This window comes from Cetorhinus maximus, chromosome 18 (genome assembly GCF_964194155.1).
Source record: "Cetorhinus maximus chromosome 18, sCetMax3.hap1.1, whole genome shotgun sequence".
NCBI lineage: Eukaryota > Metazoa > Chordata > Chondrichthyes > Lamniformes > Cetorhinidae > Cetorhinus > Cetorhinus maximus.
In genome coordinates, this window is record NC_135896.1 from 33,838,148 (window position 1) to 33,859,877 (window position 21,730).

General features: G+C 41.4%; 1 protein-coding gene across 1 annotated transcript in view; it reads right to left on the reverse strand.

Annotated features, from left to right (window-relative positions):
- The window catches only part of pole2 (polymerase (DNA directed), epsilon 2), a 144,325-nt gene continuing 122,595 nt past the window's right edge, over positions 1 to 21,730 (reverse strand). The window contains exons 12-20 of the mRNA XM_078562351.1: positions 18,423 to 18,595; positions 17,100 to 17,189; positions 16,944 to 16,998; positions 13,062 to 13,121; positions 12,534 to 12,611; positions 12,310 to 12,418; positions 8,084 to 8,260; positions 3,115 to 3,182; positions 1 to 164 (exon numbers count right to left, since the gene is read on the reverse strand). Of these exons, the coding sequence (XP_078418477.1) occupies positions 146 to 164; positions 3,115 to 3,182; positions 8,084 to 8,260; positions 12,310 to 12,418; positions 12,534 to 12,611; positions 13,062 to 13,121; positions 16,944 to 16,998; positions 17,100 to 17,189; positions 18,423 to 18,595 (829 nt within the window). The 3' untranslated portion in view covers positions 1 to 145. The remainder of the gene's footprint in view (positions 165 to 3,114; positions 3,183 to 8,083; positions 8,261 to 12,309; positions 12,419 to 12,533; positions 12,612 to 13,061; positions 13,122 to 16,943; positions 16,999 to 17,099; positions 17,190 to 18,422; positions 18,596 to 21,730) is intronic.

A 21,730-nucleotide genomic window follows, 5' to 3' on the forward strand; every position in this document is an offset into this window, starting at 1 on the left:
GACAGTTATTATAAGTTTAATTCATAATAAAGCACCAATACAAATATATACAAATAAACAAGGAATTATTAGAAATTTAAAAGACATTAATGTGCAAGCATAAGTCTTCGGTGTCCAGACTTTTCCAACTTTTAAAAATTCACAATCAAAGATTCTGAAGTTTACTGAAAAAGAAGAAAAATGTAATCAGCATCTTTGCAAAACAAACTGAAACTAATCTCTAGATGGATTTTAATGCAATAAGACAAACTTATGCATCTCTGTAAACACATTTTTACATTTCACATATTTCTAATGTCAAAAAAGTCAGTAATCACAATTGTGAATACATTTAAAGAGATTTTTGAATGGAATGTCCACAATTAATATATTTAGTTTATGTGGAAAATAGATTTTTCCCTCCCTATCTTATCTTCTAACTTATATTGGGATACAGTTGTAGAGGTGCACGCAGCACCTAATTATTTCATTTAGCCAGTCATTCTTTATTTGGAGAGTCTAGATGATGCGTGTTGGCAGGCTTTTTGTGCAGTAAGGCCATGACTACCAACCCTAATTCTGTGACAAAAGTAATATCCGACAGATGCAGGAAATCTAAAAAAGACACAAAATGCTGGAAATGCTACCCAGGTCAGATACTATTCATGGAGAGAGAAACGGAGTTAATGATTCTGGTCATTGATCTTTCATCAGAACTAAGATGCAATGGGTTTTAAGCAGGCCAAATGACCTTTTACTGTGCAGTAAACTTCTATAATTCTAAGTACCGAGGCTGAGAGTACAGAGGCGAGGAAAGAAGAAAAGGGAAGGTCTGCAGGAGTGATCAAATGACTAAAGGGATGGTGACACAAGACAAAAATGAGTGGTGTAGGTTCAAATATTTCCTGCCCTCTGCTTATTCTCAACCTCTGTACTTCGAATTCTATAAATTTACTGCACAGGCGGCCATTTGGCCTGCTCATAACGCACTGCATCATTAACTTATACCAGTTCTGATGAAAGATCAATGACTAGAATCATTAACTCCATTTCTCTCTCCATGAATGCTACACTGTTCTAATGAAGCTCGAGAAACAGCACCCCAGAATAATAGAATGGTTACAGCACAGGAGGAGGCCATTCAGCCCTTCATTTCCATGCCAGGTCTGTTTAAGAGCTGCTCAGCTAGTTCCACTCCCCTATTTTATCCCCCACAGCCTGCAAATTTTCTTTCCTCAGATAATTATCTAATTCCCTTTAGAAAGCCACAATTGAATTTGCCTCCACTACACTCTCAGGCAGTGCATTCCAGATCTTAACCACTTGCTGTGCAAAGGTTTTTGTATGGCCCTTGATTCTTTTGCTATTCATCTTAAATTGGTGCCTTCTGGTTCTCAACCCTTCCGCAAATGGGAACAGTTTCTCTCCATCCACTCTGTCCAGACCCGTCATGATCTTGAACGCGTCCATCAAATGTCCTCCCAACCTTCTCTTTAAAAAGACCAGCCCAGCCTCGCCAATCTTCCCACATAACTGAAGTCTCATCCCCCAGAACCATTCTTGTAAATTTTTACTGGAGTCTCTCCAATGCCTCGTCCTCCCTAAAGCGTGGTGCCCAGAATTGGACACAATACTCTAGTTGAGACCAAACTAGTGTTTTACAAAGGTTCATTTTTCAATCAGATACTTTACAATCTTTCAGACTCAAAACCAGTTCAATAATTTTAGATTGTAACTACGACTCCCATTTTACCAGACAGCAGGTGCCAATCACAATTCTGATGTATTATTTACAGCTTGTCCCGATGCATCTTTTGTTGCTTTACTTCACCCATTACCACTTCTTTCTGGCTTGTACAATCATCCTTTTGTCATTAAATCACACTTGTCTTCCACCGTGTTACAGACCTTCACTCTTATTCTTTCCTTTCCCCTCCTTCCTTGCTCAAAACCTGTTAAATCTCTAACTTTTGCCTGTTGTGACGAAACGTCATCAACCTGCAACAAAAATTATTTCTCTCTCCACAGATTCTGCCTGTTCTGCTGATTATTTCCAGCATTTTCTGTCTAAACTTAATTCTGTTCTCACTCATGGTCTATAGAGACAGACTTTCTAAAAAAAGAAATCACTCAAAAGTGCACAGGAATGAGCAGTGGCCCAATCTTCCTCCCCCTACGCCCACTCTAGTCCAAAGCAACTGAGACCAATTAGAACACTCCCAGGAAATTAGGAAATCAGCCAAGACAAAGCTTAAAATCTGGGATCTTTTGGTCTGAATGGATTGTTACCGCATCATATAGTATTTATTTGTGTAATGTGAAGTTAGTATTTGATGGCTTTATCTTGAATAGTACCAAATATGGAGTATGCTATTATTATCATTACTATTATTATCATTACATTACTATCTAAAATCTGCATACGTAAATCACCTTCAGATCATCAATCCAAGTAGGTGAACTGATGCATAGGCTGTTCCTCTATAACAATGAAACCAGTACAAGGCCTCAAAATAAGATGCAATTTGGAACATCAGCCCTATGCCAAAATTAGTCTATTTACCATGACGTGTCCAAGTGCCCTTGCAGCAGCAGCCAATATTTAGCTTCAAATGCCTATAGACAGGACAGGCTTCTGCTACTTGCACATGTATAGTGCCTCTCCAAATATCACAGGAGGCCAGAGCACTACTCCTGCAGAAGAGTAAAACAATTGCCTGCCTAGATATAGAGCAATGTTACACACTATTATATACATGGTTTGTTATACCTAATGCAATGATTGGTTTAAATTATGATCTTTTAGTTGTATGCCAAAATATTGTTTACTTCACAAAATATCGGTGCATGCCTAGGATTTCCCACATAGTGATACTCTTACCCATGCCACACTTGTACTGGCATGGAGGGCAGATACTTTCCTATAAGGAGGGTGGTAGTGGGGAGGGAATCAAATTTGTCGTAATGAGAATTCAAAATAATGTAAGTTTCCTTTTCATAGATTCCTGGATATCAATCTGCACAAAACATTCCTGCATTGTTGCATCCAATTATATTGGCCCAAGTTAAGAAAATGAAAATTAATGTTTCTATATTAAATTACAATGAAAGCTCTACACAATGTTTCTCCATTACCTGTCCTCCACAGTTCTATTTGAGGGGTAGTACACCTTGAAGCAGAATCCACTCCTTGGAAATGAGCCCTAAAATAAAGGAATAAGACTTGCATTAAAAGATGTACAATTATTACTGTAACTCCTGCCGCCACACTGGAACAGCTGCACAGTGCCCACTTGACATCCACTCTGCTCGCCGGCGCATGCCCAGTTTCTTACATAGAGTCATAGGGGTCAACAGCACTGAAAAAGGCCCTTCAGCCCATTGAGTCTGCACTGGTCAAACAAGCAACTAACTATTCTAATCCCATTTTCCAGCACTAGGCCCATAGCCTTGTATGCCATGACATCGCAAGTGCACATCCAAATACTTCTTAAATGTTACGAGCGTTTCTGCCTCTACCGCCCTTTCAGGCAGTGAGTTCCAGATTCCCACCACCCTCTGGGTGAAAAAATTCTTCCTCACATCCCCTCTAAACCTCCTGCCCCTTACCTTAAATCTATGCCCCCTGGTTATTGATTCCTCCACCAAGGGGAAAAGTTCCTTCCTGTCTACCCTATCTATGCCCCTCATAATTTTATACACCTCAATCATGTCCCCCCTCAATCTCCTCTGCTTCAGGGAAAATAACCCCAGTCTATCCAATTTCTCCTCATAACTAAAACTCTCCAGCCCAGGCAACATCCTGGTAAATCTCCTCTGCATTCTCTCTAGTGCAATCACATCCTTCATAAAATGCGGATTCCAGAACTGCACGCGATACTCTAGCTGTGGCTTAACCAGCATTTTATACAGTTCCAGCATAACCTCCCTGCTCTTATATTCTATGTCTCAGCAAATAAAGGCAAGTATCCCATATGCCTTTTTAACCACATTATCTATCTGTCCTGCTACCTTAAGGGACTGGTGGACATGTACACCAAGGTCCCTCTGATCCTCGGTACTTCCCAGGGTCCTACCATTCATCGTGTATTCCCGTGCCTTGTTTGTCCTGCCCAAGTGTATCACCTCACACTTATCCGGATTAAATTCCATTTGCCACTGATCAGCCCATCTGGCCAGCCCGTCTATATCCTCCTGTAATCTAAGGCTATCCTCCTCACTATTTACCACCCCACCAATTTTCGTATCATCCGCGAACATCACTGATCAACCTTCCAACATTCAACAAAGAAAAGTACAGCACAGGAACAGGCCCTTCGGCCCTCCAAGCCTGCGCCAATCATATTGCCCGTCAACTAAAACAATTTGCACTTCCGGGGTCCGTATCCCTCTATTCCCATCCTATTCATGTATTTGTCAAGCTGCCTCTTAAACACCACTATTGTACCTGCTTCCACCACCTACTCTGGCAGTGAATTCCAGACACTCACTACCCTCTGCGTAAAAAACTTGCCCCGCACATCTCTTCTATAGTTTTCTCCTCTTACCTTAAATCTATGTCCCCTAGTAATTGACTCTTCCACCCTGACTATCTACTCTGTCCATGCCACTCATAATTTTGTAAACTTCTATCAAGTCGCCCCTCAATCTCTGTCGCTCTAGTGAGAACAATCCCAGTTTCTCCAACCTCTCCTCATAGCTAATAACCTCCAGACCAGGCAGCATCCTGGTAAACCTCCTCTGCACCCTCTCCAACGCCTCCATATCCTTCTAGTAATGTGGCGACCAGAATTGCAAGTAATATTCCAAGTGTGGCCTAACCAAGGTTCTATACAGCTGCAGCATGACTTCCCAGCTTTTATACTCAATACCCCTGCCGATGAAGGCAAGCATGCCATATGCCTTCCTACCTTATCCACCTGCGTTCCCACTTTCAGTGACCTGTGGACCTGTACACCCAGATCCCTCTGCCCATCAATGCACTTAAGGGTTCTGCCATTTACTGTATAATTCCTGCCTGTATTAGACCTTCCAAAATGCATTCGTCCGGATTAAACTCCATCTGCTATTTCTCCGCCCAAGTTTCCAACCGATCTATATCCCGTTGTATCCTTTGACAATCCTCTTCACTATCTGCAACTCCTCCAACCTTAGTGTCGTATGCAAACTTACTAATTAGCCCAGTTACATTTTCCTCCATATCATTTATGTATACTACAAACAGCAAAGGTCCCAGCACTGATCCCTGCGGAACTCCACTAGTCACAGCTCTCCATTCAGAAAAGCACCCTTCCACTGCTACCCCCTGTCTTCTATGACCAAGCCAATTCTGTATCCATCTTGCCAGCTCACCTCTGATCCCGTGCGACTTTACCTTCTGTACCAGTCTGCCATGAGGGACCTTGTCAAAGGCCTTACTGAAATCCATGTATATAACATACACTGCCCTTCCATCGTCGATCATCTTTGTCACTTCCTCGAAAAACTCAATCAAGTTAGTGAGACATGACCTCCCCTTCACAAAACCATGCTGCCTCTCACTAATACGCCCATTTGCTTCCAAATGGTAGTAAATCCTGACACGAAGAATCTTCTCCAATAATTTCCCTACCATTGACGTAAGGCTCACCAGCCTGTAATTTCCTGGATTATCCCTGCTACCCTTGTTAAACAATGGAACAACATTGGCCATTCTCCAGTCCTCTGGGACCTCACCCGTAGCCAGTGAGGATACAAAGATTTCTGTCAAGGCCCCAGCAATCTCCTCCCTTGCCTCCCTCAGTACTCTGGGGTAGATCCCATCTGGCCATGGGGACTTATCCACCTTAATATTCTTCAAGATGCCTAACACCTCTTTTTTGATCTCAATATGATCCAGGCTATCTACACACTCTTCCCTAGACATATCGACTGCTAAGTCCTTCTCTTTGGTGAATACTGATGAGAAGTATTCATTTAGTATCTCTCCCATTTCTTCTGGCTCCACAAACAGATTCCCACCTCTGTCCCTGAGTGGGCCTACCCTTTCCCTGGCTACCGTCTTGCTTTTTGCATATGTATAAAAGGCCTTGTGATTTTCCTTAATCCTGGGTGCTAGTGACTTTTCATGACCTCTTTTAGCCCTCCTGACTCCTCGCTTAAGTTTCTTCCTACTTTCTTTATATTCTCCACGGGCTTCATCTGTTCCCAGCCTTCTAGCCCTTACGAATGCTTCCCTTTTTTTGACTAATCTCACAATATCCTTCGTTATCCAAGGTTCCTGAAACTTGCCATGCTTATCCTTCATCCTAGCAGGAACATGCTGGTCCTGAATTCTTATAAACTGACGTTTGAAAGCCCCCCGACATGTCAGTTGTTGATTTGCCCTCAAACATCCGCCTCCAGTCTAGATTCCTCAATTTCTGCCTAATATTGTTATAATTAGCCTTCCCCCAATTAAGCACCTTAACCCGAGGACTCCTGTTATCCTTATCCACCAGTACCTTGAAACTTACTGAATTATGGTCACTTTTCCTGAAATGCTCCCCTACTGAAACTTGGCCGGGTTCATTCCCTATTACCAGGTCCAGTATTGCCCCTTCCCTAGTTGGACTATCTACATATTGTCTCAGGAAGCCCTCCTGGATGCACCTTACAAATTCTGCACCATCCAAACCTCTAGCACTGAGTGATTCCCAGTCAATATAGGGAAAGTTAAAATCACCCACCACAACAACCCTACTGCTTTTACATCTTTCCAAAATCTACCTACATAACTGTTCCCCAATCTCCCGCCAGCAATTGAGAGGCCTATAGTAAACCCCCAACATTGTGACTGCACCCTTCCTATTCCGGAGCTCTACCCATATTGCCTTGCTGCATGAGCCCACCGAGGTGTCCTCCTGTCGTACAGCTGTGATATTCCCCTTAACCCGCAGTGCAACTCCCCCACCTCTTCTACATCCCTCTCTATGCTGCCTGAAACATCTAAATCCTGGAACGTTTATCTGCCAATCCTGTCCATCCTTCAACCAAGTCTCTGTAATAGCAATAACATCATAGTCCCAAGTACTAATCCAAGCTCTAAGCTCATCTGCCTTGCCTGTTATACTTCTCGCATTGAAACAAATGCATTTCAGACCTCCAGTCCCTCTGTGTTCAGTAATTTCTCCCTGCCCTTCCTCTTAGTCCTACTGACCATGTTCACTGGTTCCCAGTCATTTATTTCACCTGCTGACCTATTGCTCTGGTTCCCACCCCCCTGCCAAACTAGTTTAAACCCTCCCGAGTGACACTAGCAAACCTCGCAGCCAGGATATTGGTGCCCCTCCAGTTTAGATGCAACCCGTCCTTCTTGTACAGGTCCCACCTGCCCCGGAAGAGATCCCACTGATCCAGATATTGGAAACCCTCTCTCCTACACCATCTGTTCAGCCATGTGTTCAGCTGCACTATCTTCCTATTTCTAGCCTCATGACACGTGGGCCCTACTCTTTCCGTAGTTATCCTCTTACTCTTAACGTACTTGTAAAATAACTTTGGATTTTCCTTTATTTTACCTGCCAATGTTTTTTCATGCCCCCTTTTTGCTCTCCTAATTTCCTTTTTAAGTTTCCTCCCTACACATTCTTTACTCCTCTAGGGCTTCCACTGTTTTGAGCCCTCGGTATTTGCCATAAGCCTCCCTTTTTCTCTTTATCTAATCCTGTATATCTCTCAACATCCAGGGTTTCCTGGATTTGTTGGTCCCACCCTTTGTCTTTACTGGAATATATTGGCCCTGTACTCTTTGTATTTCCTTCCAGTGCTGACATCATTGTTGTGCGTCTGTTGTCTGCCTCCGCTCATGGCAACAACCGCAGCCAAAAAAACATTAAAGGATAAGCAGAAAAAAGATGCATTGCAAATGGCAACTGATTAAAGGCGAGAACTTTGCAAGGACCTGCAACCATTCTGGTCAAGAAGTACAATGCTCAACAATAAATTAAAAATACTCTTCAGTAATGCTGAATTTGGAAAACTCACTAAAGTTATTGGAAATGAATTTGATTATTTAAAAAAATAAATTAGTATTTTTCATAACATTAATTTAGTTGTGATAAAAATGTTATGCAGTTGTCCTTACAGGGTTGATACAGATACAGTCTGTATGGTTGATGTTGAATGGATCATATTTGTCAGCGAACACAATCAGGTCTGGTACTGGGTACACAGAAAGAGCATAATCATAGGCCCAGTAGACCGGACTGACGAATAGTGGCAGTGGTGTTAAATGTCCTTGTGCTATGATGGTCTTCACAAACTGCCAAAAAAAAATTGAAATAAAAATATTAGCGAAGTTAATATTTTACTGTCACAGAAACCCTTTAAAATGACTTAAAATAACAAAAATCCAAATGGTTTACAGGAAAAAGAACTGTTACATTTTAACTCATCAGTTACCCAAATACTCAAGAGATTCTTGCTGAGCCAGCAACTGAGAACTAGATTCCCCACACAGGAGGTAAAGAATTTCAAATGCAGCTTTGAAGGAAGTACTAATAAAAGGGTGAGCAAATCAATAAAAAACACAAAAAGGTCCAATATCAAGTAAAATTTTGTGCCTAGGGAATTGCTGGATAATAGTTTTGAGTGAATGTCAAGAGATTAGAATGGAATAGAATAGAGTTACTCAGAGATACTGCAGCAGGCCTGATTAATTCTCCAAAGAGACATGTTGGTGTAATATCGCTATGCTTAATTTTTAAAAAATTATTGTAACTATATCAAAGACTTAAAAAAAAAGGTTTAAATAGCTAATCAATGTTTGGAACATCTGAGCAGATGGTCCTATATGAGACAGCAGATTGTAGAAACAAATATGATAGTATGGAAATGCCGTTTTAAAAGTGAGGAGGTCTGTGGCCCTGTAGGTGGAATGGTTCCTGGAGTCGAATAGCCTTCACAAAAGGAAAAATGTTTGTGAAAGGCAATTGATATTTACCAGCACTAATTACAAGGACATTAACAAAGGAGGTGCCACCTGTTCATACAAGTGTAGTAGTCTCCCTTTATACACATTCTTACTGCTGCTATGTGACAGCTCTGCTGTAATTCTCTTGTTTCTCAACTTTCCACAACTTTCCCATAAAGAGGGTATATATCTAGACAAGAAGCAAAGATGGAATTCTCCACAGAAGAAACAAGCTGCACTTGGTTCTGGAACACAGAAATTTACTGTATTCCTTTGGTATGATTGTTCTGCAACAGAAATGTAGCGGAGAGTCCTCTTACTGCTATGGTCATTTTGTTAGTACACTATGCTGTAATTCCATGTAAAAAAAAAACAATCTATACCTGTCATAAATAAATATTAAATTGACATCTAAATATATGAGTGTTGTGTTGAATTCAACAGGCCTGAACATACAGTACATATTTTAACTAATAGGATATAAAATAAATAAAGAAGTTACAATAAATCTGTATACAGCAGTGCCAAATCCATAATGTGGTGTGCATTTTGAGAGGCATCATTATAAAAAAGATTCGCATTTATTCAGTGCCTTTCACAACCTCAGGACTTCCCAAAGCACTTCACAGCCAATGAGTACTTTTGAAGTAAAGTCGCTAGTGTAACACAGGACGCATAAGAATTATAGACAGCATATTAAAGCTATAAAGGGCATAGGTCCAACATGATGATACCAAGGTTGAGCACATATATTTATGAAAAAATGCTAGATTTTCATTGGAGCAGAGAAGATTCTGTGGAGAATTTCTTATGGCTAGAAAGTCAGTGAAAAGGGGTTATCAATTTAATATAGCTATTAAGAGAAAAGAAGAAAAGTTAGGTAAAACATCTTTACACAGAATTGTTATAACAAGGAATACTTTGCCACAAGGAGTAGTTGAGGCAGAGACCACTGATTCATTCAAAGCACAGAAAACACTAGCCCATAAGGAGAAACCATAATGGTGGGATTTGTCTCCAATTGATGTAACAAAAAGCTAACACAGACACATTGGTCCCGTACACCATAAACTTCCAAGGTTCTAATTTAGTACCAATTGGTGGATCTCCATTTGAGAAAAATTACGAATTAAAATATCCGCTGTAAAGTAGCAATCCTTAGTGTTTTGATTTCATGCTAACGGAGCCAGCATTGTATACTGAAAGTATTTTCTTGCTTCAAGGACTAAAATTTCAGATTCCTTAAGTAAATTATCTAAAGTTTAACATGAATAGGTTTAAGCCTAGATTGCCATAACTGACTATGATGAAGGGAGAATCTATTTTGAATTGTGTTACTATATAAAATTTAACCCTCAAGGTTCTATATGCACAATAATTAGGAAACTTACATTTTATTCAGAAATACTATGCCAGTGGGTACCTTTGATGGTGCAATATCGTTGGCCATCAAATTGTCAAGATCTTAGTATGCATCCCTGATCTGTGGTGAATTAGCTGATCTCAGCAAGGATAGCATAATAAAGGAGCGCTGCAACTGGCATCAACATCACTGTTCTGGCGAGGGCAGCGGGGGGGGGGGAAGGGGGGTAACACACTAGCTGATCACCATTGTAGAGGCCTCTCCTAGAAAGTGCATGCATGGATGCATGTCAGAAAGAAACAGTTTGTTTGGTCATTGACGGTTGCATAGCTTGCCAATGCTCACCGACTTCAGCTTACTTCTGAAGAATAATAATGGAGGGTGTCCAATGCGTATAAAACTGTCGCCAAGAATTAGACATTCACAGGGAAACCATGTGGGGTCTTGGCCGTTGGCTGCACTCAGGCCCGACTCAGGGCTTGGGGTCTCCGAAGTTGGCAGCAGCCCTCCAAGCTGGGGGTAGGGGCTGCATAGGCCTGGGGAGGTCCCAGATTTTCTGGGACTGTCCCGGAGTTTGCCCTCCTGCCCTGCGTCCCAGGTGTGGGCTTTTGGGATAGCAGTTGTCCCAGATTTCTCTTCAGAACTGGTACAGTGTGCATGGGCAGACACAGTCACGAGTGAGCAGCACTGGCACCACTCTCCTCCTGACTTCGACAGGTGCATGGATAGGGTAAGAGGAGTCAGCGGGAGGGTGGGGGGAGGAGGGAGTCCGGCTCTGTCCATGCAGCATCTGGGCTGTCGGCTGCCTCAGGCTGGACTCTGGGCAGGGGTTTTCCGGTCGGGTTCATCAGCCTTCCAAGGTCTGGTGGGAGGGCTAGGCCCAGGGATGTATCCAGCAGGCTTGAGGAGGAGAGAAGAGGAGGGGTTCAGGCAGGGGAAGGGGTGTATGGGTGAACAAACCCATCAGCAACCCCCCCCCACTCCTTCATCACGTCAACATCCCAACCCCCTCCCACTGGCAAAGTGTCCTTTTTTTTTTCCTGCCTGCACCCTCCACAGGGTTGGTCACCTCAGACATCGCTTTCAGGGTAGGTTGAGGGGCGGAATGTGAAACTGTCCGCTTTCTTTCATCTTATGAGGTTTATTAGAATGTGGAATTCTTTGCCACAAACAACTACTGGGACAGAGGCTATATTCTCATCTAAAAAAAGAATTGGAGAAGTACCCAGAGAGGAATAAAGAAGAAATAATATAAAATAAAAGGAAAGTGGATTAGAGTAGAAAGGTTTTGAATGTGTTAAAATCTCACTCGATGATTCCAATCGAAGAGGTTACACTGGCACAGGTACAATGGCTGTAATGTCTTGGATTCGGGAAAAGGATGCAGTGTGAGAAAACCTTGGCAGTTCAAAAACGGTAAATTGGCCGTGACAAAACGAAAATATTTTTGCCTCTATATGATTCATGATTGGTTTCTTTTATACCAGCTCATATTACAAGTTTTTTTTATAAAAATATAGAATTTAATAAAGAATCTTAAGCAGAATCATATCATTCAACCCAACTGATCTATGTTAATATTTATGCTGCCATGAACTGCTGCCAATCCAATTACCTCCATCCACCCTGACCCCATTCTCTTCTTCCACGTATGTGCATCAAGTCTTTCCTCATTTTGAACCTTTAAGCCACTAGGGTTCCAGGTTGGTTCTGAGAGGATTGTCGATGTTTGACTACTACAAAATGCCAGCCAACCCATGTACCATTTATTTGTTAAATGGTCTGTTGGTTTATGTATATAGAATGATTCCCAAGACAAGAAGAATCACTTGGCAGCACACGAAACATTTCAGTGAGCGTATAGTGGAAAATATTGTATGTTTATCCCTGAGTAGTGTTTTTGTTCCCAGAAATAGGGCAAGTAAAGTGAAACTCAAGCTCATGGGGCATACAAGGACGGTCTATAGTAGTGGTTGATAACGCTGAACCACAGTATCTAGTGTAAAATCTCAAAAATAAATGAACAGCTACTCACATGGTTTGGAATATCCAAATTACTGCTAGGAAAACGGATACAATTTCTACACATCTTATTAACCAAATCCTCACGAAAAATGATGATCTCCTGTGTACAGTACTGAATCCTGACAGTATTAAGCACAGAAAAATATTATTAGTATGCTCTTTTAAAAAAGCAGAACATCCGCTCAATAAAACGAATAGTGAACTGTGAAATGATCAGTTATGCAGAAAATTTACCTGCAGGGGTTTGTAGTAAATACAGAAAATGGAACTCTCTTACTGAACTCTTCCGTGATGTAGTCAGCTAGCGGAGGTCTTTAAATAAATGAAAATAGGGTTATAAATTAATCTTCTATCAGCTGTCTACAAAACCAGTTTTATACAATCTCGAAAGGTGATCTTGCTTCCTGCAGCATTCAGGAGAATCTTAGTGCTTAAATAGAAAGAATAGAATACCTTTCATGGCTCTGCATACAGAGCTACATGGAACAAGAAGCCAAAAAAGACCAAGGAAGCGTCGGATAGACAACGTCAAGGTGTGATTTGTCACAAAAAGGGTTACAGATGATCGAAGTGGCCGGTCTAGTTGAAAACCGACAACAATAGAATGATTTCATTCGGACCCACTTGTCGCTGCTGGGTTAATGGATGGAAAGTAGTAGCAGTTGTATTACTGGGAAACCAAGTCCAATGGCGCAGGACACCATCCATCCCCGATAATGAAAAGAGCAGAAGAGAAGAAATACAGCAAGAACTGGTGATTACCTGGGTAAGATAGAGCTGGGACCCGGATCTTCAGGGCCAGGAACAAAAACAAAGCGGCAGCTGCAATATGAGTGAAGAAAAATATTTAGATTCTATTACTGACTGTAACATAGTATCAAAAATTTCTACAACATTTTCTGAAAGCATGAATTTATTTTAAAAAATGCATGATGTAATAATATTCCACATCGCATCAAGTAAAACGTTCTACGTTGAAGTGCAAAGAAGAAGCCTCAATTCTAATTTTTCCTACAATATACAAAGGTACCAGGCTCTAGTTGGCTGGAATCTCCCAACAGTGAGCGTAGCTAATTTACTAAATCCCAAGTTGCCGTTGCCATATAGTACAGGCTGACCAAGCAATTACTGTGCCTGCCACCAGTTAATGGATTCTCTTGGGGGGGGGGCAAGGATAATCCAGTATTCAACACAATCTTCCTTATTTAATTAGCCTCTCTACCCACCTCCTTCAATCTATGCCTCTGATATCAAAAGTGAGGAGCTCATCAATTTCTTGGTCTCTAAAGCCGAGACCATCTATTTAACTGCCTTCACCATTTACTGCCCCAACACTTCCCAATACCTCTCAGTCTACAATACTCTGCAGCTTTTCTCTTATCTTTTCTCCTTATACCACATCAGACTCATCTTTTCTACAAAGCCAATCCCTTGCTCCCTTGAATTCTTTCCGACTTAACCGCTACTCTTTGGCCCAATGTGTAAATCTTCCATTTATTCAAACATCTCTTCCTGCCCCCAGTTATCTCTTTCCTCAAAAGTTCATTCTTGACCCCACTGTCCTTTCCAATCTCTAGCTTCCTTCTTAAGGCCACTGAATGTACCAATCGTCATTACCAACCAACTCCACATTTATCATTAACTGTTAAAATTACTCCAGTCTGCATTTTGTCCAATGCACAGCAGGGTCTACAGTAGTCATAATGTTTCTTACTGTAGCATTATCCATCTTTACCCTTCAACATAACCAATTACTGCATATCCCTCCACATTGCATCTCTATGGTACTGCCCTTTCATGTTCTATTCCTATCTGTCATAATAGAGCAGGCACATTATTTCCTATATCCCTTCAAGTTTTCATCTTTCTCCTTCCATTTACTGTTGACATATATACCTACTCTCAGGTAGAGTCAGCTTCTGTATGTACGTTGACGACAGCCAGCTTTCTTTCTGCTAAACCCATAATTGAAAGGGTGTTAAACAGAAAGCAGAAAATTACGTATGCTAAGGCCAGGATTTTCAGGCTTCTGTCTGAAAGAAGATTATGGAGGGGTCGGGGAGCTTTAAAAATGGCAGGCAGGACATGATTGTGGGATTCCTGTCCCTAGTCCCATCTGGTGGGAACTTTATGGTCCTGGAATAAAGCTGCGGGTAGCGGGCCCGCACTCAGCAATCCTACCCTTGCCCAGTCCATTACAGCGTGGGCATTTCAGATCCCCTGCAATTTTGATGGAGTCAGGCAGGCTTTTACAGATGTGGCACACAACTCCTGTGGCTCACGGCTCCTCAGAGGTGTCGTGAGCCATGGGGAATGCCTAGTCTGGAGTCAGGAAACTTTTAAGACTGTCAGTCAAAAAAATTAGCCAACTGAGCCCAACAGCTACCTGGTGAGCCTGACGGCCACCTTTTCAGTCTGCTTCAAAGATTTCAATGTATTCAGTTTTAGAGCCTTTGTTGACACAGCTATGCAATTAAATCCCATTCTGAATGCTTGGCTGAGCTCCAAACCCATTAATAGATTCAAGCTCTCTAGGGGGTTGTTCACACTGCTGTGAAGAGGACATTGACCTTTGTATGATTGACAGTTTTATGAGCTCATAATAACTTTATCCTTCTTTGAAGTGGATTCTCAATGCCTGTTTGTTTATTTGGGCAAGATTAAGAAGATTAAAGTGTTTTCTATAGGATTATAAATGGCTCTGCTTGATTGGCGGTTTTATTAGCTTGTAAGAAGGGCATTTTCTTTAGGGGAATTTTGAATGCCTGTTTGCTTATTTTGGCAGTTTCATAGGCATTTCATAGGTATGCTAGTGTATTATAGGGTTCACTGGTTCTGCACTGAGTGGATTTAGAAGAGTGGGTATGGAGGATGCATGGACTGTTTGGAAGGGGCATGGAGTGTGGGGGGTGTGAGGAATGAGGTCTAGGGGCCTAACATCTGTGACTAGAACTTGCTCAATATTCCAGTGGATGGGGGCACCATTCTAACCTGTCTGTATCAACATTCACCCATCTCCATCCAAGATAAAAATATGGCAGTGGACATTGCCAGGGTGCAGGTGGGATTGCAGAGTTGGGAAAATTCAAAGACCAAAATTAGGCCCTAGAAATCTGAAATAAAAACAGAAAATGCTGGAAACACTCAGCCAGTCAGCTTTCTGTTCTTTCCACAGATGCTTACGCTCAGGTTCTTTAGTATTGATAATAGGTTCAAACCTGAAGCATTATTTTGTCTGTTGTAACCACAGACGTTGAATGACCTGCTGATTGAAGCTGTGTTGTCAGGTTACCTATCCCACATTATCATAGATGAGCCAGAACTCACTTCAAATAAATGCTGCTAAGGTCAAAATCATTATTTGTGTCTTACCAGGAACTTTACAACGGACCACATTCCAGCCAAAGGGCCAACTATTCAATTGGACTGAAACCCTCAGGATCTATGCAGGTCTGCATATGCTATGTGAACGCATGTCTCCCCCTGTGTAACTGTGGTGTACTATCCCTCCTCATCCTCGGCGACCTCTCTGGCTTTTGACAGTCGACTATATATTCCTCCTCCAACAACATCATACAAAGACATAGCGTCAGTCAGTTTCTACATGTCCAGAGAGGACACTCGGCTCTATATTTCTATTGCCTCTCTTGACCTCTCCCCTGATTCTGTGTTGTCAGCCTGCTAATATGACATTAAGTCCTGGATAAGTCTCAATTTCAACCAATTTAGCATTGGCAAGACCAAAGCCATCATCTTCAGCCACCATAGACCTTGCCACAGATTCTATCCCCTTCCAGCCACCGATTAATGTTGAAAATAATTGTTCACAATTTTGGCATCATATTTGCTCCTGAGCACCGGTCACAACCCTATATCCTCTCTATTACAAAGCCCACCTACTTCCACCTCTTATAATATTGCTCATCACCACCCCTGCTTCAGCCAATTTACTGCTGTTAAAACCTTCATCCTGCCTTTTTTACTTCCAGACTTTACTATTTCAATGATCTTCAAACTGAACTTCCATCCTTCAACCGCCATAAACTTTAATTCATCCAAAATCACGCTGCTCATATTATAACCCACACAAAGTTCTCGTTCAGCCATCACCCCTGTGCTCACTGATCTTTTGGGCAGCTCCCTGGTACCCCAGTGTTACAAACCGTGTTCAAATTCCTTCATGGTCTCAAACCCCCATTTATATAACCACCTCCAGACCTTCCACAGAGGGCCTTGGAACATTTTTCATTATATAAAAGTAAATGCAAGTTGTTGATGGTGTTGTTCCCAGACATTAATGTCGGTGGGAGGGAGTCCTACTGCTGCCCAACACCACCATCCCACTGTTGGTGGAGTTATATAATGTCATTATAATCCTGCTAGCAATATAGTAGGCAGTCATTAGTATTGAACATAAGGACATAATTTGGCAGATCTGTAGTCTGAATAAGAAACATTGAGCAAGGTAACTCAAATGAATTTCTTGAATTTGCTCAAATCCAAAAAGGTACAAAGGGAAATTTAGAGGACAAAAATATCAGATCTTTAGCACGTTTTGAAAATTAAGTAATCACTTCATAATCACTTAATCAAGAATTATTGCAAACTACTAATGAGGTTGATTGCATGTTTTATCGCACTTACTTTTTATGGATATTGGGATATTCACAGATAATATCTGCAAGTGTTTTCAGCGATTCTGAAAATGTGATAAGATTAAAAAAGAATTTAAAATAAAGCTGGAGTTCTAAGTCAGGAGTCAATTTATAGTTTTTTTAAAAAAAATCAACTGTGCTTCACCTGTTAGAGACTTGATCTGGTTGTTTCCATAGGGAGCAGAGGAAAAATTGCCACAGAAGATGAAGCAGGTGGGTGGCATGGAAGAATAACCTGCAGAGCACACCATGTAAGTATATATGCCACAGCTACAGGAATGCTTCTGCACAAATGTTTACATATAGAAAATGTCACTTTTAAATCACTGTATCCAGTAGCAGTATACTGAGAATAGTAAAACTGCTCCATTTAATTTTCTTCTTTCTAGTCACCATTTCTCACTTTGAGATAACTAATGAGCATAAGAAAATTAGATTAGAAATAAGGAACTTAGTATGCAGGTGCAGCAAGCAATTAGGAAGGCAAATGGCATGTTGGCCTTTATTGCAAAGGGATTGGAATACAAGAATAAAGAAGTCTTGGTGCAACTGTACAGGGTTTTGGTCAGACCACATATGGAATACTGTGTGCTGTTTTGGTCTCCACATTTAAGAAACGATATACTTGCATTGGAGATGGTACAGCAAAGGTTCACTAGACTGGTCCCTGGGATGAGGAGGTTGTCCTATGATGGAAGGAGCAATAAATTGGGCTTATATTGTCTGGAGTCTAGAAGAATGAGAGGTGATTTCATTGAAACCTACAAAATTCTGAAGGGGCTTGATAGGGTTGACACTTAGCGATTGTTTCCATTGGTCAGGGAGTCTAAAACACAGTCTCAGGATAAGGAGCTGATCATTTAGGACTGAGATAAAGAAAAATTACTTCTCTCAAAAGGTTGTGAACCTTTGGAATTCTCTACCCCAGAGGGTTACGGATGCTCCATCATTGAATACATGCTCCATCATTGAATACATGCTCCATCATTGAATACATTTAAGGCTGGGACAGACAGGATTTTTGGTATCTCGGGAAATTAAGGGATATGGGGGGGTCGGTTGGGTGGCAAAATGGAGTTGAAGCCCAAGATCACCAATGGTGGAGCCGACCCAACGGGCCATATGGTCTACTATTTCTTATGTTATATCAATAAAAATATTTATAATTACAGTAATACAGGTGAACATAACATTATTTTGAATCTTAGACTTCACATCAACAAGCCTACTTGTCTCAAAGATTATAGCCTTCCCCCAAATACTCAGGTTTTTAAAAGCCATACAAACCAGAAAAGTTAGTGATGTCAGGGTAAAGAGGAGAAAAAAATATTTATGGTTGTTGGTTAAGGACAGGGTGGGATCAACTTTGATATCTCCCCATAAAGTATAAGCTCACACTAGCTCAGCACCCCAATGCCTAATGAGACGCTGTAATTCTTTGTTTAAATAAATGCAGTAAACATGTTACCTGAAAACATCATATGAAGTTTTTCAAGTACTTCCACCTGGTCCAGCCACACATCGGAGACAAAAACAAACATGGCGTCTTCATTTTCTTCCTCCAGTTGCTTTAACTTTGAAGAAGATTTCACCGATGTAGCAGAGGGACCACCAAAAAAGTTTATGTTGCCATAATAAGCTCTGAGAGACAGAGCACGAGAAGTTTCAAGATCATCAAATGGATGAGATTGGGTAATCACGAACAACATAAGGACCATATTCCCATAGACAATTTTAATTTCTAATGGATCCATTTTTAAAAAAAATTGTCAAATGCAATGAAATTATGAACAGCTAGAATGCTACAGTTTAGGCTGATCGCTATTCATCAGACTGGGTTAACAGTTTTAAGTCAATCACACAAAGCAGTTTAGCATATTATCAGAAAACAAACCCTTTGAAATCTTTAGAAAATCATTTATTTTCAAACATACAGATGTGCTGAGGAGAAATCGGAGACAATCATCTCAAGAAACACCCGTATCTGAGCTGAACACCCAGATCTCAGGCTGGCTGAAGTGGAAACCAAAGAGACAGACAGACTAAGTGAGTGGGTAAATCTATGGCAGAAGCAGTTCAATGTGGAGGAGGTGAGAGGTCATCCACTTTGGATCTGAGAATAACAATTTCTTAATGGCGAAGAGCAATGTGATTAGGTATCTAAGTACACAAATCACTAGAAGCTAGTGCACAGGTACAAAGAGTAATTAAAAAGGCTAATGAAATGCTGACCCTTTATCTCAAGGAGCTAGAATTCAAAAGTAAGGAAGCGATCTTAATTCCTAAATGACCTAGCTCTAAATTTATGTCAGGAAGTACTTTTCCAGATTTTTACTACTTTTTGCATGTAACTGTTTCCCACAAAAGTTGTGTATACTAGGTCAATTGAAATTTTCAGACAGAAGTTTATCATTTTTGTTTGACAAGGGTAAACAGGGATATGGAACAATGGCGGGTAAATTAAATTAAGGTACAGATCAGCCATGATCTAACAGAATGGTAGAGAAGGATTGAGGCACTTAATAGTCCATTCCTGTTCCAACGATCGAAAAACACTAAGCAGTAAATAGATGTTGTCCCGATAACTACAGGGCAGGGCAGGATTTTACGGCCCCTCCTGCCGGCAGGATCTTCTGATCTCACCCAAGCCAATGCAGATTTGAACGGCTTGCTGCATCTGCTGTGGGGGAATCTGCCGCGGCGGGGCCAAAAAATGCAAGCCTACTTCTGATATGGGAACTAATAGTCAAGGGTTGTAATTAAGACTAGATGCTCTTATAAATTCAAATAATAGGTCATTCAAATTTGGTCTGTGATCAGGGACAGGAGGGTGTGGCTGCAGGTGAAACAGGTATGGGGGCCCAGGGGGTAGCATTCGACGAGCCTCAGCCCCTTCATCTGTCCAACACTTACGAGGTTCTTGCAAGCTGTGTGGACAAGAACAGGGGCTGCAGGGAGGATGAACGAACTCACCAAGGCACCATGGTACAGGGAGCCATTCAAGTGGGGGGAGGAAACAGGAATGTGGTAGTGGGAGAGGACAGTATAATTAGGGGGATACATACTGTTCTCTGCAGTCGTGAACATGAGTCCCAAAGGCTGTGTTGCCTGCCTGGTGTGAGGGTCAAGGACATCTCCTCAGGGCTGGAGAGGAACTTGAAGTGGGAGGGGCTTCAGTTGTCATCATCCACATTGGTACCAACAACATTGATAGAACTAGAAAGAAGGTTCTTCTGAAAGAATTTGAACAGTTAGAAGCTAAATTAAAGCAGAACCTCCAAGGTAATAATCTTGGGATTACTACCTGAACCATGGGCAAGCTGGCATAGGGTAAATAAAGTCAAGGAGTTAAATGCGTGGCTGAAAGATTGGTGTGGGAGGAATGGGTTTCAGTTCATGGGGCACTAGCATCAGAACTGGGGTAGAATGGAGAAGTTCCAGTGGGACGGGCTTTACTCGAACCGTGCTGGGACCAGTGTCCTGAAGAACTGAATGACTAGGGCTGTAGAGAGGGCTTTAAACTAAATAGAAGGGGAGGGGGTTCTGGAAAGGGGATAGGTAGGCTTACAAAGCAAAAGGATATGGCAGCTTTGCAGGGCAGCTATTTAGTGAATGACACCCAGAGTGTGACAGAAAGGGACATGGTCTACAAACATTAAAAAAAGCAAATAGGGTCAAAGAGAGAAAATATGGTAAAAAGGCAAAATAAATGGCTCTTTGCTTAAATGCACATGGTATTCGGAACAAGATAAATGAATTAACAACACAAATAGAGGCTAATGGGTATGATCTTATAACCATTACGGAGATGTGGTCGCAAAGAGATCAAAGCTGGGAACTAAATATTCAGGGATATGTGACTTTTTGAAAGGACAGGCAGGAAGGAAAGAGTGGTGGGGTAGCTTTGTTAGTACGAGACGGAGTAAGTACAATAGCAAGAAAGGATCTTGGATCGGAAGATGCAGAATCCCAATGGGTGGAGGTAAGAAATAACATGGGGAAGGCGACGCTGGTGGGAGTAGCTTATAGACTCCTGAACAGTAGCTATACTGTAGGACAGAGAATAAATCAGGAGATAATGAGGGCATATAAAAAAGGCAATACATTAATCATGGGTGACTTTAATTTTCGAGTAGGTTGGGAAAATCAAATTGGCAGAGCAAGAATTCATAGAGTGTATTCGGGACAGTTCCCTAAAAAAAATGTTGTGGGTCCAACCAGGGATCAAGCTATTTTCGATCTGTAATGTGTAATGAGGCAGGTTTAATAAATAATCTTAGAGTAAAAGATACCCTATGAAACAGTGACCATAATATGGTAGAATTTAGCATTCAGTTTGAGAGTGAGAAACAACTGCGCTAAACTTAAATAAGGGTAATTACAAAGGAATGAAGGCAGAGTTGGCTGGAGTAGACTGGGACAGGATTTTAGCAGAAAAAATGGTTGATGAACAATAGCAGGCGTTTAAGAAAATAGTTCATGACTCACAATAAAGATGTATCCCAGTGAGGAAGAAGGATTCAAGGAAGAGGAGACAGAATGAGGCTAGGGAAATAGTAATGGGGAACTAGGAAATGGCAGAGGAGTTGAATAAATACTTTGCTTCAGTCTTCACAGTAGAAAACACTAATAGCATTCCAATACTAAATAATCAAGGGGAAAAAGTGGGGGAGGAATTAAATACGATAACTATCACAAGAGAAAAAGTACCAGGGAATCTAATGGGGCTAAAGGCCAATAAGTCCCCTGGACCTGATGGGTTGCATCCGAGGGTAT